This window comes from Melopsittacus undulatus, chromosome 2 (assembly GCF_012275295.1).
Source record: "Melopsittacus undulatus isolate bMelUnd1 chromosome 2, bMelUnd1.mat.Z, whole genome shotgun sequence".
In the NCBI taxonomy this organism is placed as follows: domain Eukaryota; kingdom Metazoa; phylum Chordata; class Aves; order Psittaciformes; family Psittaculidae; genus Melopsittacus; species Melopsittacus undulatus.
This window is the reverse complement of record NC_047528.1, coordinates 93,923,561-93,943,734: the sequence shown is the minus strand read 5'-3', so window position 1 is coordinate 93,943,734 and position 20,174 is coordinate 93,923,561. Positions and strand designations below refer to the sequence as shown.

The 20,174-nt window shown below is 35.5% G+C and overlaps 1 protein-coding gene across 4 annotated transcripts in view; it reads right to left on the bottom strand.

Annotated features, from left to right (window-relative positions):
* Nucleotides 1-20,174, bottom strand: part of SYNJ1 (synaptojanin 1) — a 64,292-nt gene that overhangs the window by 32,512 nt on the left and 11,606 nt on the right. For all 4 annotated transcript variants that reach the window (XM_034073299.1, XM_034073297.1, XM_034073301.1 and 1 more), the window contains 10 exons: nt 18,306-18,392; nt 17,630-17,897; nt 15,095-15,320; nt 13,763-13,846; nt 13,127-13,188; nt 12,417-12,513; nt 11,008-11,177; nt 8,887-8,968; nt 6,019-6,171; nt 2,716-2,881 (listed from right to left, as the gene is read on the bottom strand). In XM_034073299.1, coding sequence (XP_033929190.1) covers nt 2,716-2,881; nt 6,019-6,171; nt 8,887-8,968; nt 11,008-11,177; nt 12,417-12,513; nt 13,127-13,188; nt 13,763-13,846; nt 15,095-15,320; nt 17,630-17,897; nt 18,306-18,392 — 1,395 coding nt within the window. The remainder of the gene's footprint in view (nt 1-2,715; nt 2,882-6,018; nt 6,172-8,886; nt 8,969-11,007; nt 11,178-12,416; nt 12,514-13,126; nt 13,189-13,762; nt 13,847-15,094; nt 15,321-17,629; nt 17,898-18,305; nt 18,393-20,174) is intronic.

The following is a 20,174-nucleotide window of genomic DNA, read 5'->3' as shown; positions in this document are numbered from 1 at the left end:
ATCTGATCTGGTTTCAATGAACCTGCTTCCAAGAGGCAGCACAATGAACCCCATTAAGGCAACAGCTCAGACATGGATGTTTAAATTTTCTCAGCATAAACTCTGAAAGTATGAGCATTGGGAATATAGTATTTTAAATAATAATTTCTGGGAACAAAGAGACAATGACATGTTGCACAGCTGACAAGTACTTGCAGCTTTCCCTTAAAAATATTGATATGCATATATTGTACCTCCCCAAAATTAAGTCTGAATGCATTATGTTGCTTATGTTGCTAACTTAGAATGTCAATAACTAAGAGCTTTCAGCAGCTGCTTAAACTGTACAGATCTTTCATGCAGTTTTCCTCAACCTGGCTCATCCTTATGTTCTCAAAGTAGAAAATCAGAAGTTAACTATAAAGCTGCCACTTCAGGCCTTCTCTTCACCAAGAGTTTTACCTAAATAGATGCTTTTATACTCCCACTTTGTGTTATGTGCAGAGGTAACTGTTATCTCAATGGTTTTGATGGGAGTTTTGCTCCACAGAACACAAGTGTCAGCATATTATTTCAGATCATTCCAGTACAACGCTAACCTTGGTTGGGAGATACTACAAAACCAGTCTGTCTCATGCAAGAACACAAGCTGGTAAAACCTTTTAATGGCAAATAAGATGATAGAAATTGCACTGAAGAACTTTTAGCTCTTACCCTAAACAAAACATGTGGACAAAACAAGAATACAGGAGCTCCCAAATCAGATAAAAAAGCAAATTCCTCTACAGCTGGAATAAACAATTTTTAAAAATAAACCCCAAAGAACTGGCTGCCTCTTTTTCTAATATTTTTCATCCCTTATATTCATACATTTTCACTTTCTTTGTATTAAAGACCTTTTCTTAGAGTAATGGATTTGAGGGCACAGGAGTGCCAGATCCAAACACTACTAGGAAAATTGAGCCCACATCCAAATGTTATGTAAATAGACACAAGAAGAACAATAGCTGCTCAGATATTTACAGCTTAGTTTACTATACCTGATTGTAATGATTGCTCTGAAACTACGGATGCAGTAAGAAGGAAACAAGAAAAAAATTAGTCAAATAAGTAACTTTCTTAAATTTTTCTAGTAACATGTGAAAGAACATGCTGTAATATACAATTTATTACACATAACCATTTGCATCAGTTAAAGCACATCTTTTATGCTGCAAAATCTAAAAAGCTGTACATACAACAGTATTAACAAATTGTCTTTTCTTGCTTTATTAATAATGGATTTACATATGATAAAGTATTTCTCTAGTTAATTCACCACCCAGCAGACAGTGCAAAGACATTATGTTCAGTGAAGAGGGATTTAAGTTCCTCAGCTGACAGAAGCTGCAAATAATCAAAAGATAGTTTGCATTCACAGAGAAAGTGAGAAGAAATGAAAATGACTTTCAACTAATTTTGAGGTAAGGCTAATTTAGCACATTCAGATATAGGAAAAGTTACAATAACACAAAACCTTGTGATAAAGGAATGAGAGGAAAGGAATCTTTCAGGTTTCATACAGAAAAAATAAAAATACCCACAATCTGAAGAGTAAAATTGGGCAAGAATTTTTTTCTTATGCCACAGATTTCCACTGAAGCTTTGACACATTTTTCTCATTCTAAGTTGAGAAGTGTCCAGAATAAAATGAAAAAAAAACAAAAAGGAAAAAATAACAATGTTATTAATCCCTAAAAGTTGCAATAACCCACCATTTAGGACACTCTTACCTGGGATCTCAAAAAGATGGCTCAAATTTAACTTCTTTTCCCAAGAACTAGCTCCTCTATTTTTTACTATCCTGGAAGAGTATTTTAAACTGGCCCTTCTATTTCCCTGTCCATTAGACCTGCAGAAGGATGGGACATGACTGTAGTCCTGGGGACTGTGCAGACTACACCTATGAGGATGCAGGATGCTGTGGTTCAGCTCCCTATTCTGATGAGGTGACCCATCTTCCTGACACCAGAGCCCCAAGTGCCACATGGCTACTCTGTCTGAGCAGACTTTCTTATTGAAATCTTTCAGATTTTGATGTGGAAATTCACACACAGACTGACAAGCTTTTATGGTACACCTGTTCTCACACAAAAGCCCCATTTTGTGATGGAAAATCATCCATCAGGAATTTTCTGATAGCTCCTAAGTTTTCTTTCATCCCCAAAACCCCTTTTCATTCCTCAGTATCTTAGAAACCACAATGAAGATAAGCTTGAGAAAAAAATAAATGCTTTCTATCTAGTTTAATACCATGGTGAGAATTTCTTCACTGACATGACAGATCAAATTAAGGAAGACATTTAGCAAACAATAAACCCCCCCTAATATTTTAATCAGGATTTTCTTTCCCAAATTCAGTATGTAACTGTCACGATAAACACCTGCTATAAATGGATGTGAAGAACTGAGCAGAATATATCTATGGTGCACCTACAGTAAAGTTCTGACAAATATAGTCCACAAATATTTACCCATAACACCACCAGACATCAACAAAATATAAACAGTAAAGAAATTACTGCAGCATGTTAGTTTGGTAATATTAGTAAAGCAGAAGTAACTTTCGTCTTTTAATAAGCCAACAGAACATAAAATAGCATTTACACTTCCCAATATTGCTTTGAAAACAGACTCCATACAGCTTTCTTACACCAAATAGTTATCAGACAGATTAAAATCCTGAAAGACACATACCGCGTAAACTGCTGGTGGTTAAGAGAGCCCGTGCTTTATCTGCTAAATCACTATTTAGGGTATTTCCCAATAACAAAACATCAATGGCCTCCTGCTTGGAGCTATCAAAAAAGTTATTTTGAATCGTTCTGGTCACAGAACGAGCACCATCCTTCAGCTTTCCAGCCTGTTAGGGAGGAACACGTATAAGATATTTTATATTGGACACTGCTCACAATAACATTGGCAATATTCAGTAACATATTTGTAAACTGCATTAATGATTTTAAAATCTAAGGCAATTTCCTTCTTTAAGTGTTAAAGCCTTCTGAGCCTACTGTACTATGTTGTGTTTTTTCCTTTCCCACCCAAATGCTAAACCACACAGTAATACCTTCTAGGCATATCTAACAACCAGATTATTCCAGTTTGAATTATTTGAAGTAAACAAAACACTGCAGGGAGGGGAATAATATTTTTCCCCCTAAACCCTTGGTCTTCAAAAATGAAATTGATATAGTGCCATGTCTAGACCATGATACGGGATTCTGGGCTTTTCCCCAAATAGTGACAGATGAGCAAGCACTTGAGTCTAAACGTCATGATACATGAATATATATGTATGTATGTATATATGTATGAACATATTAGTTCAGAATCCACATTCTGAAATACCCATGTTAAAAAAAAAAAGAGATAGTTTCAACTTATTAAGACCCCTTAACTTTTTAAAAATCATGCAAGTCTCATGCAGTATCCCAGAAGGAACATATACACTAATCTATAGCTACATACATATGAAGACACTGTCGTTACACAGACTGCACACAAGTGCCATGAACAGTAAGTGCTCCAAAGGAAGTGTCCAACTACCTGAGCTAAACAAGAATCTCCAAAAGATGTATTACTACTACAGATATTCCCTGTGGGTCAGACACATGGAGGATAATGTAATCAACATGTCAAGCAGTCTCATACTCGATTCAAAAACCAGCAGTATTAACCTGTGTACACAGCACTGACATTGACAGGCACAAAAACATATTCTACGATATTCTTGACTACACGGTTTATTGCATTTTATGTTTGTAAGTGTATTTTGCCTGTGAGGTGTATTTAAGCACATGCTATTGCATGTATATGAAACATAAACCATAATCCATCAGGGATGCTGCATGGTATTAAAAAAAACCCTTCAAGTTTACAGCTTGCATTGTTCATGAAGGTCTCTTAAATGCATTAAAAAAAAGAGACAAAAGCTTAAGAAAACGACAAAACAAACCCATCATTTAATTCCACTAATAGCACTAGACAACAAGAAAGAAACTACTCTTTTGTCAGGGGTAAGTAGTAGTGAATTTACACCGTGATTTTTGGAAGACAATGTGGATGAGGTGTTAGGGAGCATACTGTTGCAATAGAATTTTAATAGGATGCTGCTCCCTTTCTGTCAGACAACATATAACTTATGGCACAATCAGAGAAAACACACTCACCATTCACATATCAGGCAATTAATTGAAATGAACCCAGAGAAAGCGAAAAAAAAAGAGTAGGTAAGGAGTTAGATGTTACAAGTATTATAACACTTTAAAAAGGACCATTTTTCAGTATAGAAATGCATATCAATAGATTTAAGATTAAAATATTTTTTTCTCCTATCCTAAATTTCTGGGTTTTTTACTTCTAAGTACTTCTGGTCTTCAAAGAATCAGACTGAAGAGCAAGAAAAGAACTTCAACCATCAAACTTTACATTTGAGAAATGAGAATACAGCTAACAACTTATAAAAACTACCTTTTGTTATATATTATCAGAGTACTCAAGAAGATTCTCAGTAGTGATCTGGTCAGGTTTTACTGAAATAATGGCAAGTATTGTATGGTTTTGCAAGTATTAAAGATCCTCTTTGAATAGATGGACTTTCATCAGGAAAACGCTGCTGTCTTATTTGTAAGATGTGGTACTCATTAACAGTTGTACCAGAGCAGGGTTCCTGTGTTATTACAAAGACAGCAGAATAAATGCACTCTGTGTTTCGTCAATAAATGGAGGCATAAATACAGTAAATGCATTTTACAAAGTAAAAAATTTAAATATCCAAATGAATGACAGAAAATTATTAATTTAGGAAAAGAAACAAGTAAGGTTGAATGAGAAAGTCAGGAGAAGGGGAGATACCCCACAAAATACTTACTGTAGTTTTCCTGACGGTCTGGGTGACATTTTTGTAAGAAAATAAAACTAAACACCTTTAACCAAATTCCACTCTACACTAAAATAAAAGCAATTCCCAAATGAAAAAGTCTTGCATGCATCCATTAAGGGTAGAATAAATAACAATTCTATTTTACTTCTTTTTATGTAGCTTACTGCAATGCCTTGTACATGTGCAAAGAAGGACCCTGATATGGTTTGAATGAACAAGTGATGGAAAAACAAAATAATCAGCTATGAGTACGCAGTATACAATACAGAATGAGAAGCAGCCCATTTGTGAATAAAGGAACAGTATGAAAAGAAATATTGAAGGAACTAAGGGCAATAATTACTATGGTTCAACATTTGCCTGGCTTGACATGTATCACCTAACAAGAGAGAGATTTATGGAAACAAAAAAAGCAACATTGTTAGCAGAAAAATAAAATAATTAGAAAATGTGAACAACTCGGGCATCAAAAAAGACAAAATATGTTGAAGAGAAACAGAGCATTACACTGTCATGCAGTACAGAATTGTTATCACAACATTAGAAAGCAAGGCACAAACAGAATTTAGGGTTTTTTTTCACTGATTGCAAAACTAAAAAGAAACAGCTGGAGGAACATGCAAACAAACACCTGGCTGCAACTGAGTAATTCTAACACTGTTAATAAACACTAAAAAGTATGAACAACAATGTCCGGCAAATACAGTGACACAGTGAATGAAACTGAAACAATAGGAGGCAGAGGTACAGAGAGAAAAATGAAAATATTCAAAGAGACTAAAGCTGATTTGAATATACATTTTTCTGAACTACGATCTAAAGAAATTAAAGCTTTGACACTCATCCTTTCCTGCAGAACTTTGGAGGAAAGTTCCTGCAGAACTCTAGGAGGCATGGGAATGGTTGAGAAAGGATGTACTGAAACAAGATCTGGTTACCAACATAACCGACCTCTTTATGTTATTTTTCTTGTTGTTGTTTAGTTGGTTGGGGTGTTTTAGGATTACAACAAAGGCACATTTAAAAAAAGGAAACCTCATAATTGCTATATTAATTACAAAATCTGTAAAAACCCATAAGGAATACTGCTGAAGTTTCTATTAAATGTACTTTACCTTAGCTTTCCCTTCAAGGGCTCCAGTTCCAGCATAAATTTTACTGACAGAATCACCATTCACAGACCACATGGATCGGAAAACTTCCTGAAAGCGAGTAACCAGCTGAGGCTTCTCAGCTAATCCTAACACCTCCAGTTGTTTTGTTAGCATCTGCAACAGTTGAAGACAACATTTGCAAAAGAAAAATGTTTAAATGCATTTATCGAAAGACTCATTATTTTTTCAGCATATGTGCATTAAAAAATCTTTGGTTTATATCTATCATTCTGAATAAACTGACAGCATGTCATGTTTGAAAGGGTACACCATACATGTAACTATAGCCTCCAGCATTTAATTTTCTTTTGAAGACAGGCAGGAATGTAGGAAAAGAATTATGTAGTTGATTTGTAAATATTTTAATTTAAAAATTCAGTAGTTACAAGGTAATCAATTTTTGGTTCCCAAGTCTTTCTACTTACATAATTTAGAGTTAGAGCAATTGATGTTTTTCCCAAAAAAGCATAATACCAAACACACTGACCTCTATTACCTCTGCAGCAGCAAAAGAGCATGTGATCAGTGAAATAGGAATGGCTTCTCATTCACTCTGTTTTCATGCACAACACGCTGCAGACCTTTATCCTTACCAGTCAATATACTTGAATTAATTTTCCACAATGCACAGTCTACATAAAATGCATTTAAATTGTATACATACAGTACATAGAAAATGCATGATTCTATGATTATTTTATATTTAAATACATTACTTAAATGTCACCCTATGCTCATGGATGTGCAATGGGACATTGTACCTTGTTTGAAATCCTGGTTTATGAAATTGTGATTATTTAAAAAAAGTCAAGCAAATTTCTCATGTTTGTGGCTCACACTGTCATACTAAAAATAAATACAAAAAATTAAAATGAAATAAAATGCCATTTTCAAGAGCTTTAAAAATCTTTAAAACCTTGAGGTGTCCAACAGCAAGGAGGAGTCTAAAATGATGAACGTATTATGACACAAAGGCAAAATTCTAAAGGTTGGTCAGAAATAACAGAAGTTACAACAGGGAACTAGCAGATAAAATTAAGTATAAAAAACCAAGAAGCTTCAGTAATTAGGTGCTTGATACTGTAATTTTAAGTGGTTATCCAGAGCTCAGTTCTTGTTATATTAAGTATTGATCACGTTAAAAAAGCAAGAATTCAAATGTCTCATTTAAATAATTTTAAAATTAAGCAGCTCATGAGGATTTACTGTTTTCTTCTTCTTAATTAGTTTTAGACTTTTAGCTCAAAAACTATATTAGCTGAAATCATAATTTCAGCTCTCACCTGGTCTAAAAAAAAGAAGAAAAGATAATACTTAATCCAGTTCTTAAAAGGATGAGATAGGAAAAAACAGAGCTGCAAAGCTAAGTTTGCATAATTAGTACTATATGTATTAAAACTGTATAAAGGTTCATTCTTATGTCATACAAACTACTGTATTATCAGCAAAATACAACAGGCAATGTTTCTCATTCCTTGCTTCAAGCTTGCATTTCTATCTACAGTAAACTATTAAACTCCAGCAAACAGATCTAGGATCAGCAAAGACTTAAGATAACCATTTGTTTCTCCAATGGCAAATTCATAGAAGATGGACAGAGGTACAAACTACATACACAATACAATGCTGTGAGATTTTCAAAGCATGTTGCTACTCTTTTCACAGTGAACTAAATAAGAAGAATTAATTTCCTTAATTTTGTAATTAAAAGGTGTGGTCCCCTGTGACGCATGCAGAGCTGAAACAATGGAGAAAAAAGCAGCAGATCTCTCAAATTGTACTGTAACCACTACACTATGTACTGATGTCGAATGTTAAGAGAAAAATTTCCAGACTACTTGCATGAGAGTAAACAGTTCAGCATTCTGTTTGACTAAAACACCAATGAACTGGCATCAGTGTTAACTTGGTAAACACAGCAGCAAAGCACTACATATTCCAGAATCAGAAATGTTTGCTCTACAGCTAATGAATTTTGCTGTTCTCATAGAAATTCCTCCTACAGATGCTAGAACAAGAGCATTTTAATTAAATAAAACTCAGAAAACAAAAGAATAATCATTTAACTTAGTTTCATGTTACAGCACCCGTAAGTTTTCATTTAAACACACTAAGGATTCCACCTTCAGGAAGCAAACTTAGTTTATTAAGATGAGTGGAGCTGTTTTTCAGAGCTGATCTTTTAGACCAATCAGTACTATTTTACTCCATCAATTTTTATCAGGTTCATGTATTCAAGATCTACAGTATAAGGCTTCAGGCTAGAATCTCTGTTCCAACAACAAGTCAATATGCTGAAGCACAACCCTGCAGAACTGAATCCCATGGTTAATCTCCAGCTACTGAATTTGAATGTGGCCAAAGCCTCAACCATAGTACCATACCATGAAGAATTCAGAGCCCAGTGCTGTGAAAATATGAACATACAGAACTGGCAGATGCTAAGAACAGTAATCCTACATCCTGAAAGAACTTAATCTGATAGAGTAGCTGTGAATGCAAGCATTTTTGTGAAGGACTACAACACTACCACCTCTTCTAAAACAGCAAGCCTGAACCTTAACAGACATAAGAAACTGACACCTAAAAAAGAATTAAAATTTTTCATACTGCTGCATGAGTATCATTTAACATTTAATTACAACTACTACACAACTACTGCTTCTGTAACTAAGATCTGGTTGTCCCAGAACAAGAAAAGTATCATGCTATAAATCAAACTGCCACCTATTCCAATTCAGCTTTCACAGGGAAGGTAACACTACTTTTACAGCCTAATTGCTACAGAAGCATCCGGAGGAGTTGTGTATCTAGAACTGTTTTTCCTACCTCCAAGCCAAAGAAAGCTTGTACGCTGTTTGTCCTATCCAGACAGTCCAAGCAGTTTGTTCTGACAGTACCGCTTTGAGATCTGTGCCAAGGACAATGAGAGACAGAGAGAGAAAACAACTGAAATAACTCATTTAACACACATACCATCAACAAAGACAGGGACATCAAGATCTGAACCAGAACAGTAAATCAGGGTATTGTCAGGGCAATGTTACTTGTCATCACAAGTATGTTTATAAATGCATCAGCAATAGAGGGTTAGCTCCAATAACAACAAATTTTGCAGCAGTACTCACTATAAAAATCTGATTTATTTTTTGTAAATAACATGAGTCTTTTTTCTTTACTTTTTCTAAATTCTCCCTGCTTGCTTGGTTAAAGCGTTATGCAGGATTAAGTTTTCTTTTCAAACAATCCTAACAAACACACTACCCAGGAATCTCAGGGAAATAGTAACTTTTAGTTAAAACAAAAAGGAAACAAAAAGGGGAAAAAATTAAAAAGTTAGGACAGTTTTGGATTTAACTGAACTAAAAGTAACAAGAATTTGTGATAAAACTAAAGCCAATTTCAACCCCTCATTACTTTCTCTTTCCTCCCTAAACAACAATAAAAAATAAGCCACTTCGCCTTAGCTCAGCAGATGCTTGAGGTCCTCACACATGCTGATCTGCTCCCCTTTCTTTGAGAAGGTCATTAACTTGTGCTACAAAGCTCTCAGAAGGATCGTTATCAGGCAACATCCACATTCTTCTTGCCAAGCAATGAGTACAAAATTCGGATGGCTCTTCTAGTGATAGACACTCATTCCTTACTTTCATCATTCCCACTACACACTTTGCCCTATTAAGTCAGAAACGCTTCATCACATTTACTTGTAGGTCTAACTATAAATTGCAAAAAGTTTTAAAGAACTTTCTCCAAGATTATTTCATTACTATCTTTGTATGTGATATGAAATGTGAAGCAACTTGCTACATGTGTCAGAAAAAAATCCACGACATCCTCCAAAGTAGATGGTCCATGAACTTATAAGATTTGTCACTCTCTAACAAAAGACACAATTCTTCAAGCTATCACAAGCCACAGCCTATTTTGCTTTCATTCTGTTGTCAGTCTGATGGGTGACAATATTGTCGGCATCTCCATCAAGACCCACGGTGTTCCCCCAACACAAAATATCACACCACTTTTAAAGCTTTTTGGAGAATGGTCAGTGACATTTTGAGATGGAGAGGGAAGCTAAGCACCCTCCCACTAAATCTAACTTTACTCAGGACTAGTACAACCTGCCCCAGGGTGATTTAAACCCACAGCCACATTAAAGCAGAGTGGCACTGGAACCCTCTTCTCCTAATGCACTAGAAATTATGAAACCCCACTGCTCATAGCACAATCCCCTCATTCAACAATTCTCTTTCCCATGGAAAACCTCACTCAACAGTTTGCTCTGGTATTAATTAAAAGGAGGAAGGGTGTGGCAGGGAGAAGAGCAGGAATGTTGCCTATTTCTAACCCTGCTTCCCTTCTCTTGCTGAGATGAGCACAGCCTTTGCTCTAGGAAGAGGGGTGTGGAAATGGGGACAGAAGAACAAGTACAGCAGGAGTGGAAAGTATGGAACAGGGCAGAAAACATGGATCCCATTCATACTTTGTGGGGAACTTCATCTCTCAAATGGGGGACCTAGGTGCCACAAAGATTGCACTGCACATCAGCATTTACAACAGACAGGAAACAGTATGCTCCATCACTGAGGATAACACAAATAACATTATACAGGAACATGGAAAACCACACGTTCTTAAAGCCCATATGGGTGCACTCAAGAAAAAGGATGAGCACCCATTTTCAGCAAAATTACTAGGTCAATGGCCTGAAATTAAGTCATGCCCTCTAAATGTCTCAGAAATATTTTCCATTAAAATTTTTAGAGCATATTCAGAATGACACAAAATTTTAATAAGGGACTCGTGTTTCAGTTGGTAACCACCATCTTGGATACAATAAAAATACAATAACAAGTAACATTTTTTCTCTTATTTTCTTGCCAATGGGTGAAAAACATCTCAGAAACATCATTTAATTTGAAGAAATTTACAGAAGTCACACACACAAACCTTTTAACTTCCTTTCCATCAAAATAAAAAAATCCACATTCTAAGAATTTCTGGACTTGAGGTTTAAGCACACTGTGCAGTTTTTCTGCCTTTCCACCTTTAACCATTTGATGATAGTCGAAGTTCACCATTTTGATATCAGCTGAATGTTCAGATGCTTTCAAATGGCTCTGACATTGCAAAAAGAGAGGAAAACAATATAAATACACCAATATATGAACACATAGCAGTATAATCTAAGAGGCTACAAATAGTTTTAAAGCTGTTTTCTTAGCTATCTTCTTTATTACACGCTTTCTTTTAGGTAAAATGAAATAATTTTTATCACTATTGTTCAACAAATCATTCAGAACTGATGAATATTTCCCTGTGTGTTTCTCTTTCTTGTCACAAAGTCAATTTTTTCCTTACTATACTAGGGGTCACCAAGACAGTCTACAGCCTCTTCTACTGTTAAAATGCTTTGATTTATAATGAGCTGCTTCAGTGGAAATCCTTTTCATGAACAGTCACCATTTCAGACACACCTGTCGGCAACAGGGACTGAGTAAACTCCCTATAAAATACTACTTAAAAAATCAGCCCGATTATTTAGGTTGCTGTGAAGGGTGGCTTGAGCAAAACTTTCTTTAATGTTCCCTGAACAATCCTGAAGTGCTCACACAACTTTTGTTGGCAAAGCTATGATCTACATTGATATGATCTGGGAGCACTAATGTCTCCTACCAGGATTGCTGGATACAGGGAAGATACAAGTGAATCACATTAAGACATTCAACCATTATAATACAAAGGGAGAGGGGAAAAGGGAAATAACAGATGGCTAGTGTTCTCTGGCTTCAGACAGAACTTCTCAAATTGTCAGTACAATGTGACAGTTATTTTTAACCTAACTAGTGGGAATTCATGAAAATGGCCACTTCCAGTTAACATCTTCTGAACAAACATTCCTGTTTAATCATGAACCAGCTTTTATGTTTAAATTGACTAAATTAATTTTATTTTTTTTAAATATTAAGGAATATATCCAGGAGGAATTCTAAGGGAAAGATTTTAAAAATAAACATCACAGTATTACATACCACAAAGTAGCATTTATTTATTTACCAATTTTATAGTGCAAAAAGGATTTATTTTTAAAATAAGCCACTATTAAGCATGAAATATGAAAATAACTTAAAATCCTTCAACACTGTCTTTGTTGCTTATAGAATTATGCAGGAAAGTAACTAATCTGAACATAATCAAACACTTTCTGTATCTTAAGCACTGTTTTTATGATAATACAATTTTAATCACAAGTGGTAGAGCACAGTATAGCTGCTTCATTTTTTGAAGGCTATATAAAAGCTTCAGCACAAACAGGGAAATTCCAAGGATATGCACAGTGAGAGAATTGTCGTACTCACCTGAAAAGCTTTGCTGAGCATGTGCTCCCCTTCTTTTGCCCCAAGTAAATTTACAATTATTTGCTTGCCATATAAATTTTTAAGAGTTTGGAAATGCCTGTTAACAGAAGAAAAATTCCACAATCATCTTCTGGCATGCACAAAATTAACACAAGAACTTGCAACACCAGCTGAGATGTTGCAGAAATGTACTGGGTACTCTCATACTGCTGCAAGCCTTTTATTATATCATGTCCAAACAAATCAATAAAACTCAGTAACAGCACTAACCGCTGACTGCTATTCAATCAGGATAAATAGCACCAATTTAACAACATACATTTAGTTAGACTCATAAGGCTATGAAGCTGAAGTGTCATGGCAGGAATAAAATCAAAATATAGATTTTACTTTTCTACAGCAGCTGACAAATACAGATTATTCAATGTAAGCATGCTATAATTTTGGTTTGATTTTGGTTGGTTTTCTTTTTTGGTTTTTAATTTAACAAAGTAATTCACTATTTTAAATTTCCTTCAAAGTTTTCAACAAAGCACTCAAAGACACAAACAGTCCTGTAGAAGTCTGAAAAAACTGCCCAAGCACTTTGCTGCTTTGCTGAATCACACATTTGTATAGACAGATCCTCCCATTTGGAATAATATATTCCATCCCTCTGATGCATCACTTATCAGAGGTTTATAGTGCATTAACAAAAATTTAAGACACACCTGTCAAAAGCTGGTGCATTCGCCTCGAAACCCCTTGACATTCTGACACGATGGGATCCCACCTATGACATGAAGATTGCATTAAATTATTTGTCTTTATGCATTTGATTAATTGTTCTTCAAAGACCTATTTTGATACTAAATATGGCCTAAAAATTCATTTCACTTTCTAAATGAAATCTCCAAAATTTATTCTTCATGCTATGGTGTGCACTCTTTTTTTATGCTTTTCTTAAATTCCTCTTCTCTTTTTCTAAAAACTGTGATGAAATTATGTTTCAAAAACTTGATCCATATTGCCTTTCTGAGAAGACATAGCCTCATGAGCAATTCAGAAGAAGACAGTCTCGTTGGATGCCCTTAGATAACCTATTTTAAAGTAGCAATTTAAATTAAAACAGAAAAACTCAGAATCTCAAAGAGAAAACATCTAAAAAACAGTGGTCATTCAAATCTTATGCAAAACAGCATTCAGACTTGAGAGCAGCAAGCATGGTGAATTAAGCAGTAACACCAACCTGCTCCTGAAGGATGACCTCATCCTGAAAAGCAACTCTGCAGAAGAGCCTAAATGTAAGATGTTTAAGAAGACATTAATAAGAATTATCTGTATGACTGAATTTATCTCCTGCTTACCTGCAGACCTGGCTGTTCCCAAAATAATGGAACAGATCCTCGGATCTGTATGAAAGATGACACAGAGTCATCCAAAAATATCACCTGTTGAGAAGAAAAAAAAATCCAAACATTTGTGTTAATAGGTAGTACAGAGTGTAAGGGTTTAGGTTTATTAGCCTTAGCTAAACATAGGGTAAATAAAATATTTACATATTACATATTCCACACTACAAGCTAAAATATTAATCATGTTCCCTAGACTCCTCTCTCTCTACACTCTGAACAATTCATAAAAGAAGTTCTGGCAGTCTCATACACCCCTGCAGAATCACGATTCACAATATCTAAGAAAACAACACACTTTTGTTATTGGGGCCTGAATGAATTCACTGCTAACAGTAACTTGTTTTAAAAAACCTTGTTAAAACCTTCCTGTAGGAACAGTTATAATGTACACCCAATGCACAGAAAGTAACAATACCACCTACTAAGAGCACCTCCACAGATTTTGTGCATCAGAATCCAAAATACAATGGTCTACTAAAGTTTCCTGTATGTTTAAATGGAATGACATGCCAACCATCCAGTTACATCAGCCTGGCAAAAAAACTTGGATAGAGGAACTGTACACCACTCTGTCCTAACTATGGAAACTGGATGTGTACAAGCAGAGCCTTTCCTGGATAAAATCCTACTGAAGTCACTAAAACTTAGCAAAGTGTCAGTGAGTCAACCAAAGATACCTACTCACATGCATGGAGTTGCAGGAACATCTTCACAACTATATTATCATAAGTAAGCAAAGAAAGGCCAGCAAAGAACTATTTAATAGCTTTTGAATAATAAGGGCAAAGATATTCAATCAAATGCAGCAGAATTACAGTGGCTTTAAGAACTACCTTTCACAGGAGCTGTGTTAAGTAACCCTAGGAATGCTTTTATCTTTCCTGAACCATAGGGTACTATGTATTTGCCAAAAATCTGTTTTGCTTGTTTCTAAGGCTTTTTATGTTATGACTAGCTCAGACCCAAAGAAGTACATGCTCACCTGCAGCCCAGGAGGCTGAAAGGAAGTACAGCCACCTACAACAGTTCAGCTGACGGATAACAGCTTCTTAAGCTATTGCAACTCAGACCCATGCGTGCCCTTACCCTAAGCTACACTGAAAACCAAGATCATCAAATTATGTAACCTACTTAGATTCTTTATTTAGCAGCAAAGGAACTATTCAAATATCTGCTGATCACAGACTTGACTTGTGATCTGTTGATTTAGGGCAACTAAACTATCCACAGACATGCTTATCTTGAGTTCATCAGCCAAGCGATGTGTACTGTAGTGTAACATACCTGCTCTGTTTCAACAAAGTTAGCAACGTGCCCATCATCATTTGTTCCCCGAACGTTAAATCTGGTGCCAGCCCGCTCACAGCTCAGTCGTGAAATGAGACAAGCCTTTGCCTGCTTGTGAGCCGCATAAATTGTCCTTATCTCCACTCCTCCACACATGAGACGTAACAACCAGTCATCACAGTTCACACCATAGTGCTTCAGGTGTAAATGTAGTGACTGGTTCCTATTAGGAAAAATAAAAAAAATAACTGGAAGGAAATAAAGTACAGCTCAAACTGTTAAACCAGGTACTAACTTCTTATATTTTACACCCACTACTAGAAATAAGAAAACAAAAATATGCATGTTATAGTTTTATGATATAACTCTTATTAAAGCATACCTGAAACAGCAAAGCTCACAAGAGAACAGCTTAAATGTTTGCACAATAAGAATATGGGGTGAAGCCATGAATTTTAATTAAAATAAAATAACAGCCCTTAAAAAAATAGCCCTTACAGCCTCTGCTCTTCACCCAGCAAAAAACAACACTCCAAACTTGTTTATATTTCTTCACTTAGCATCATTTTGAAAAGCCAAAGATTACAGACTCTGGCAAAGGGCAAGCCAGAATTTCATTTACAGGGTTCCGTTTTTGTGATGGGTAAAGCACCATTCAATTTCACACCATCACAAAATAAAGCTAGAAAAAAAGTTCTGTCAACATACACTGATCATTTCTATTACAAGTCACCATAAGGCATTATTTGCCCAGACAAGCTTCCCAGAATACACTGATAGCCGATTATTTTCAAATTTCTGTAAATACAAATTTCAGGGTTAAGTGTTGGTACATTATATATTACATATACTGTTCTCTAATACCAATTACAACTCGAAAGAAAGATCCACAACTTGCATATACCTGTGCATTCAGTAGTACCAATCAACACCTTAGTAACTAAACACGACTAAAGTCTGGGGTTTGTGAGAGACAGTCCCACTCTAGTGGGGCTTGGCTTTTGATCTTCTTTGGAAACTGTCCAGAAAACAACATATTTGATTGAAAGGTTGAAGCTATTCCCTTCAATTTTAGCCCTTTCATTCTAACTTTCAATATAAAAACCAAAACAAATTTATAAAACACCTCAGTTCAATTATTAATGAAGATTCAAATCCTGTAAACCAAGTATGCATTCACTCTACAGAAAAGTATTACAACAGGAAACTTAGAAAGCAATCTGGGACTGGAACTTTTGAATAGAAAAAGCCCAAGGCTTACAAGTACATAAGCAGAATACTTTCTGTTACTGACTTTAGTGTTTACATTCCTATTCTTGGAATCTGTGACATTCAATCTACCTTCTGTGAGAACTGATTCTTACTGAAAAAAAAGAGTCAGGTAACTTCAGAAGTCTTATGACAGGGGTCAAAATCAGACAAGCTTATTTGGACAGGGTCAACAGGCATCATCACTTCTCAAGCCTTCAAATATTGACTTATCAATGGAGAGCCCAGTCTTTTTCCAGATGCAGAGACAGACAGCTACTTACAGCTAGGCTCCTGTAACTCCTGTAAATACATCGAAGTAGATGTGTTTCTGAAGACAAGAGCTTATTTTCTGTCTTAAAACACATATTTTGTCTTATGAGCAATCTGATCATTGTCTTATGAGCAATCTGATCATAACAATGGCAAAGTGTAGAGTAGCACTGGCACATATGGCAGAGCTGGTTTGGCATCCTCCATATTGGACAGGAAAGGCAGGAAGATGTAGCTTTTCACCTGTTCTAACAGCACGCTGCCAAACCTTCAGGACCCTTTCAAGGTTCATGGACACATACACCATTTTTAACCACAGCTGAAAACACGGGAGCAGAATTTCCTACACAACAGTATGCATTACTGGCATTATTTAAGCTGCTTATTGGCAGAAACAGCAGAATTCTTTTTACCAAGAATTCTCTGTGTGAAAACCTATACTTTATTCAAAAATACTCTGTAAATAGATACTGAATTCAGAAGCCAAGCAATGTACACTATAGCATAGCCTACCCACAAACAAAACCAGTAATACGACAATTACGTGTACAATAACACTTTAAAAGCCCTTTCATATGTTGGAAACCTACTTGAAAACTATATATAAACACCACACCTTTTTAGAATCTGGAATATTCAAAGGATGAAAATTTTTTTTAAAGCTCTATTACCTTACTGATTTTAAAAAACTGACACACTTAGTGAAGAATTAAGACACCAAAGCTGAAACACAACATCATGACAACTGTTCATATCAAAGTAATATCATAAGCAGTAAAAAACAGTGTCTTCCAATTAAGAAACTCCAAGTAGCCATGGAAATATTATATCATTAATAATATACTTATGTACTTAGAGATAAAATAATGCTATTCTATCTCATCAACATTTTCATGACAAAGGTGTACATTTAGGAGCTGATAAAGACAATGCTAAAAACTTGCCACAGATTAGTTTGCACAGGCATGCATTATTCTACAGAGTGTCTGATAAAATGCACTTTGAACTCACCAGAAGAACCTATTGTCAGTGGTGTGCTCCTGCATACTGCGGTGAGCATTGAGACTAAGATCTAAACTGACCCCAGTTGCAGACCATGCAAAATAAAAGTTGCCCGAGTTCAGAACTTTGCGCACTTCTGAAATACGATCCTCATCTGTTGAATCAATTCGTAACGATACAAACTCGGTGGAAGTAACTCGAAAAACTTCCGAGTCTTGAATCTTTCCCACAGACATGCATCCTGTTACTAGAACCAGATAATGTAACAATGTGTCTCCTGTAAAACAAGAAAAGGCACATATAACAGAATGAATCTTAGCAGAGTGTGACGTATTCAATGCATTCATATGCTTAAATGTACACATCCTGACCCCTAGTTTGCCTGAAAAAAGTACAAAGAGAACCAACATCAAGAACTCATTTTCAAGTTCTACAGAAGAAAAGACAATGCAAACAAGAGAAACTGTGCTGCAAGCAACAGGGATTGTGAAAACGGAAGTTATTTTTGTCCACTCCCTCGCATCTGGGAGTGCTCCAAACTTGCAAGTTACTTGATTAAGACAAAAAATAAAAATCAACAAAGAGCCCAGTTCCTGTTGCGAGCATCCTGTGCTGTGCAGTTTTACAGGAGCAGCACAATTCTCTTTCCCAAATGAAAAAATAAGGCTTTACGTATTTTACTCACCAAGATTTAATCTTAATACACCCAAAAGCCCATATGCGTCCATTACTTTGGAATAGGTATTCTTGATTGTGTCTTTTTCTGCAGAAGCTATGGAGAGAAAATGTAAAATCTTACGATGCAGAAGACCATACACTATGACAGGGAGAATGAGTCCCCTCTAAACTGAAAATCTGAGATTACAAAAGTAGCATTTATGTGAAACTTCTGGAAAGAAATCAAAATGTATGAGCATATGGCATTTTATAATGGAAAATGAGTATTTGATTTTATGACAAATTATGATCATGCTATGTTTTTAGGCAACAAAAATAGGACTTGCAAAAACTCCAAATGATATTAAAGGAGAATACTCGCATTTTTAACATCATCATCTCTTAATATAAAAAGCATCTAAAATACAGGCAAATGAGTTCCATGGGTATGCTCTCCCTTAATTAGTTAAAATTAGAATATTGCAAAATGCTGCCTTTTTTTTTCCCCATGAAAAAAATAAATCTCTAAGAATAAAACTGTGATGTGGCAGAATTATTTCCAGATAAGTAAACAGGATTAGCACAAGCTCATTTTAACTAGTGCTAAATATATTCCAAGCAAATAATATCTTTTGTAGGTCCACAAAACAATAACATTTAAAAACTATGTCTTAGATTAGGAAAACACAATTTTCATAGACTTTTTCTAGGGGAAAAGAAAAAAAATAGTATTTTAGAAGAAACTGAAGTATATCTATCCTTGTTCACCTGGGAGTTAATGTACACTTTCGAACTTCAATCAGCACCCGAAAAAACAGACCCACAAGCTTGACTGTAGAGCCAGGTGATGGAGATGCTGCAGATCCCACCTGTCCAGAGATTTTTGCTCATGACTGACACTGCAATTTATGTGCAAAGACCAACAATTTCAGCTGTGCCACTGGATCCACAGGAATCAAGATTTCTGAATCACCCTCCTCAGAAATTACCTGATAACTAATTTTCACTTTGATGATAAAAAAAAAAAATTAGAATTTCACATAAAGTATAAATCAAAACATCCACTGCCCTGGCATTGTACTGTACTCTCTTTCACATTGGCTGTATTTTCTTTAGAACTGCTGCTGGGAATTTTTCTAATGAGTACTCCCTCAGCTTAGCATAGCTCTGCCTGGGCACAAGCCTATCCCTTCTGTTCAGCTCTCCATCAGCTCCATTATTAAAGTGGATAAGAAACTCCAATACAGAAGAAACAATTAGTTAACCTCAGCCAGAAACCTAAGCTCATTCAATGTTTCAAGTTTTAAATGTTTTAAGTTTTAAAAAATTCAATGCTTTAAGCATTTTAAAAGCTTAACTATTTGCACTGATAAACTCTATTCCCTTAAACCAGATGCTACAAATAAGAGAATTACAGCAGCATGATTATTTCCAAAGTCCTTCCCCACAGTAAGTGTTGAGATCCACAGCCAATCTAAACATATTGTTTACAGATATTGATTCTGTTAGCACCACCAAACCATGTTTTTCTTAACCAGATCACCATCAGGCTGGAAAAAGCAACTTCTAAGCTTCAAAACCTGGAATCCATTCTTCCAGCAAGCATTTAATGATGTCAACCTACTCCTATAAACTCAACTTTTGGTAACCATAGAACTGTTATGGTCTTCTTTCATTTAAAATTATTAATGAAAGATTGAGGTTTAGTTTCAAACCTTTTGCAGGATTTTTCTTAAAGGTGCCTGCCAGCATTTAATGATATTTCAGAAGAATGTTTTTTTCTGTCTTCTATGGATTTCTTCTCTTTTTCCATTGCACAGAATGCTCATTATAAGTAAATCCCTTAATAAATAAATGCCTGAAGTAAATGAAGTAATATGGGCTTTGTAAATTCAGA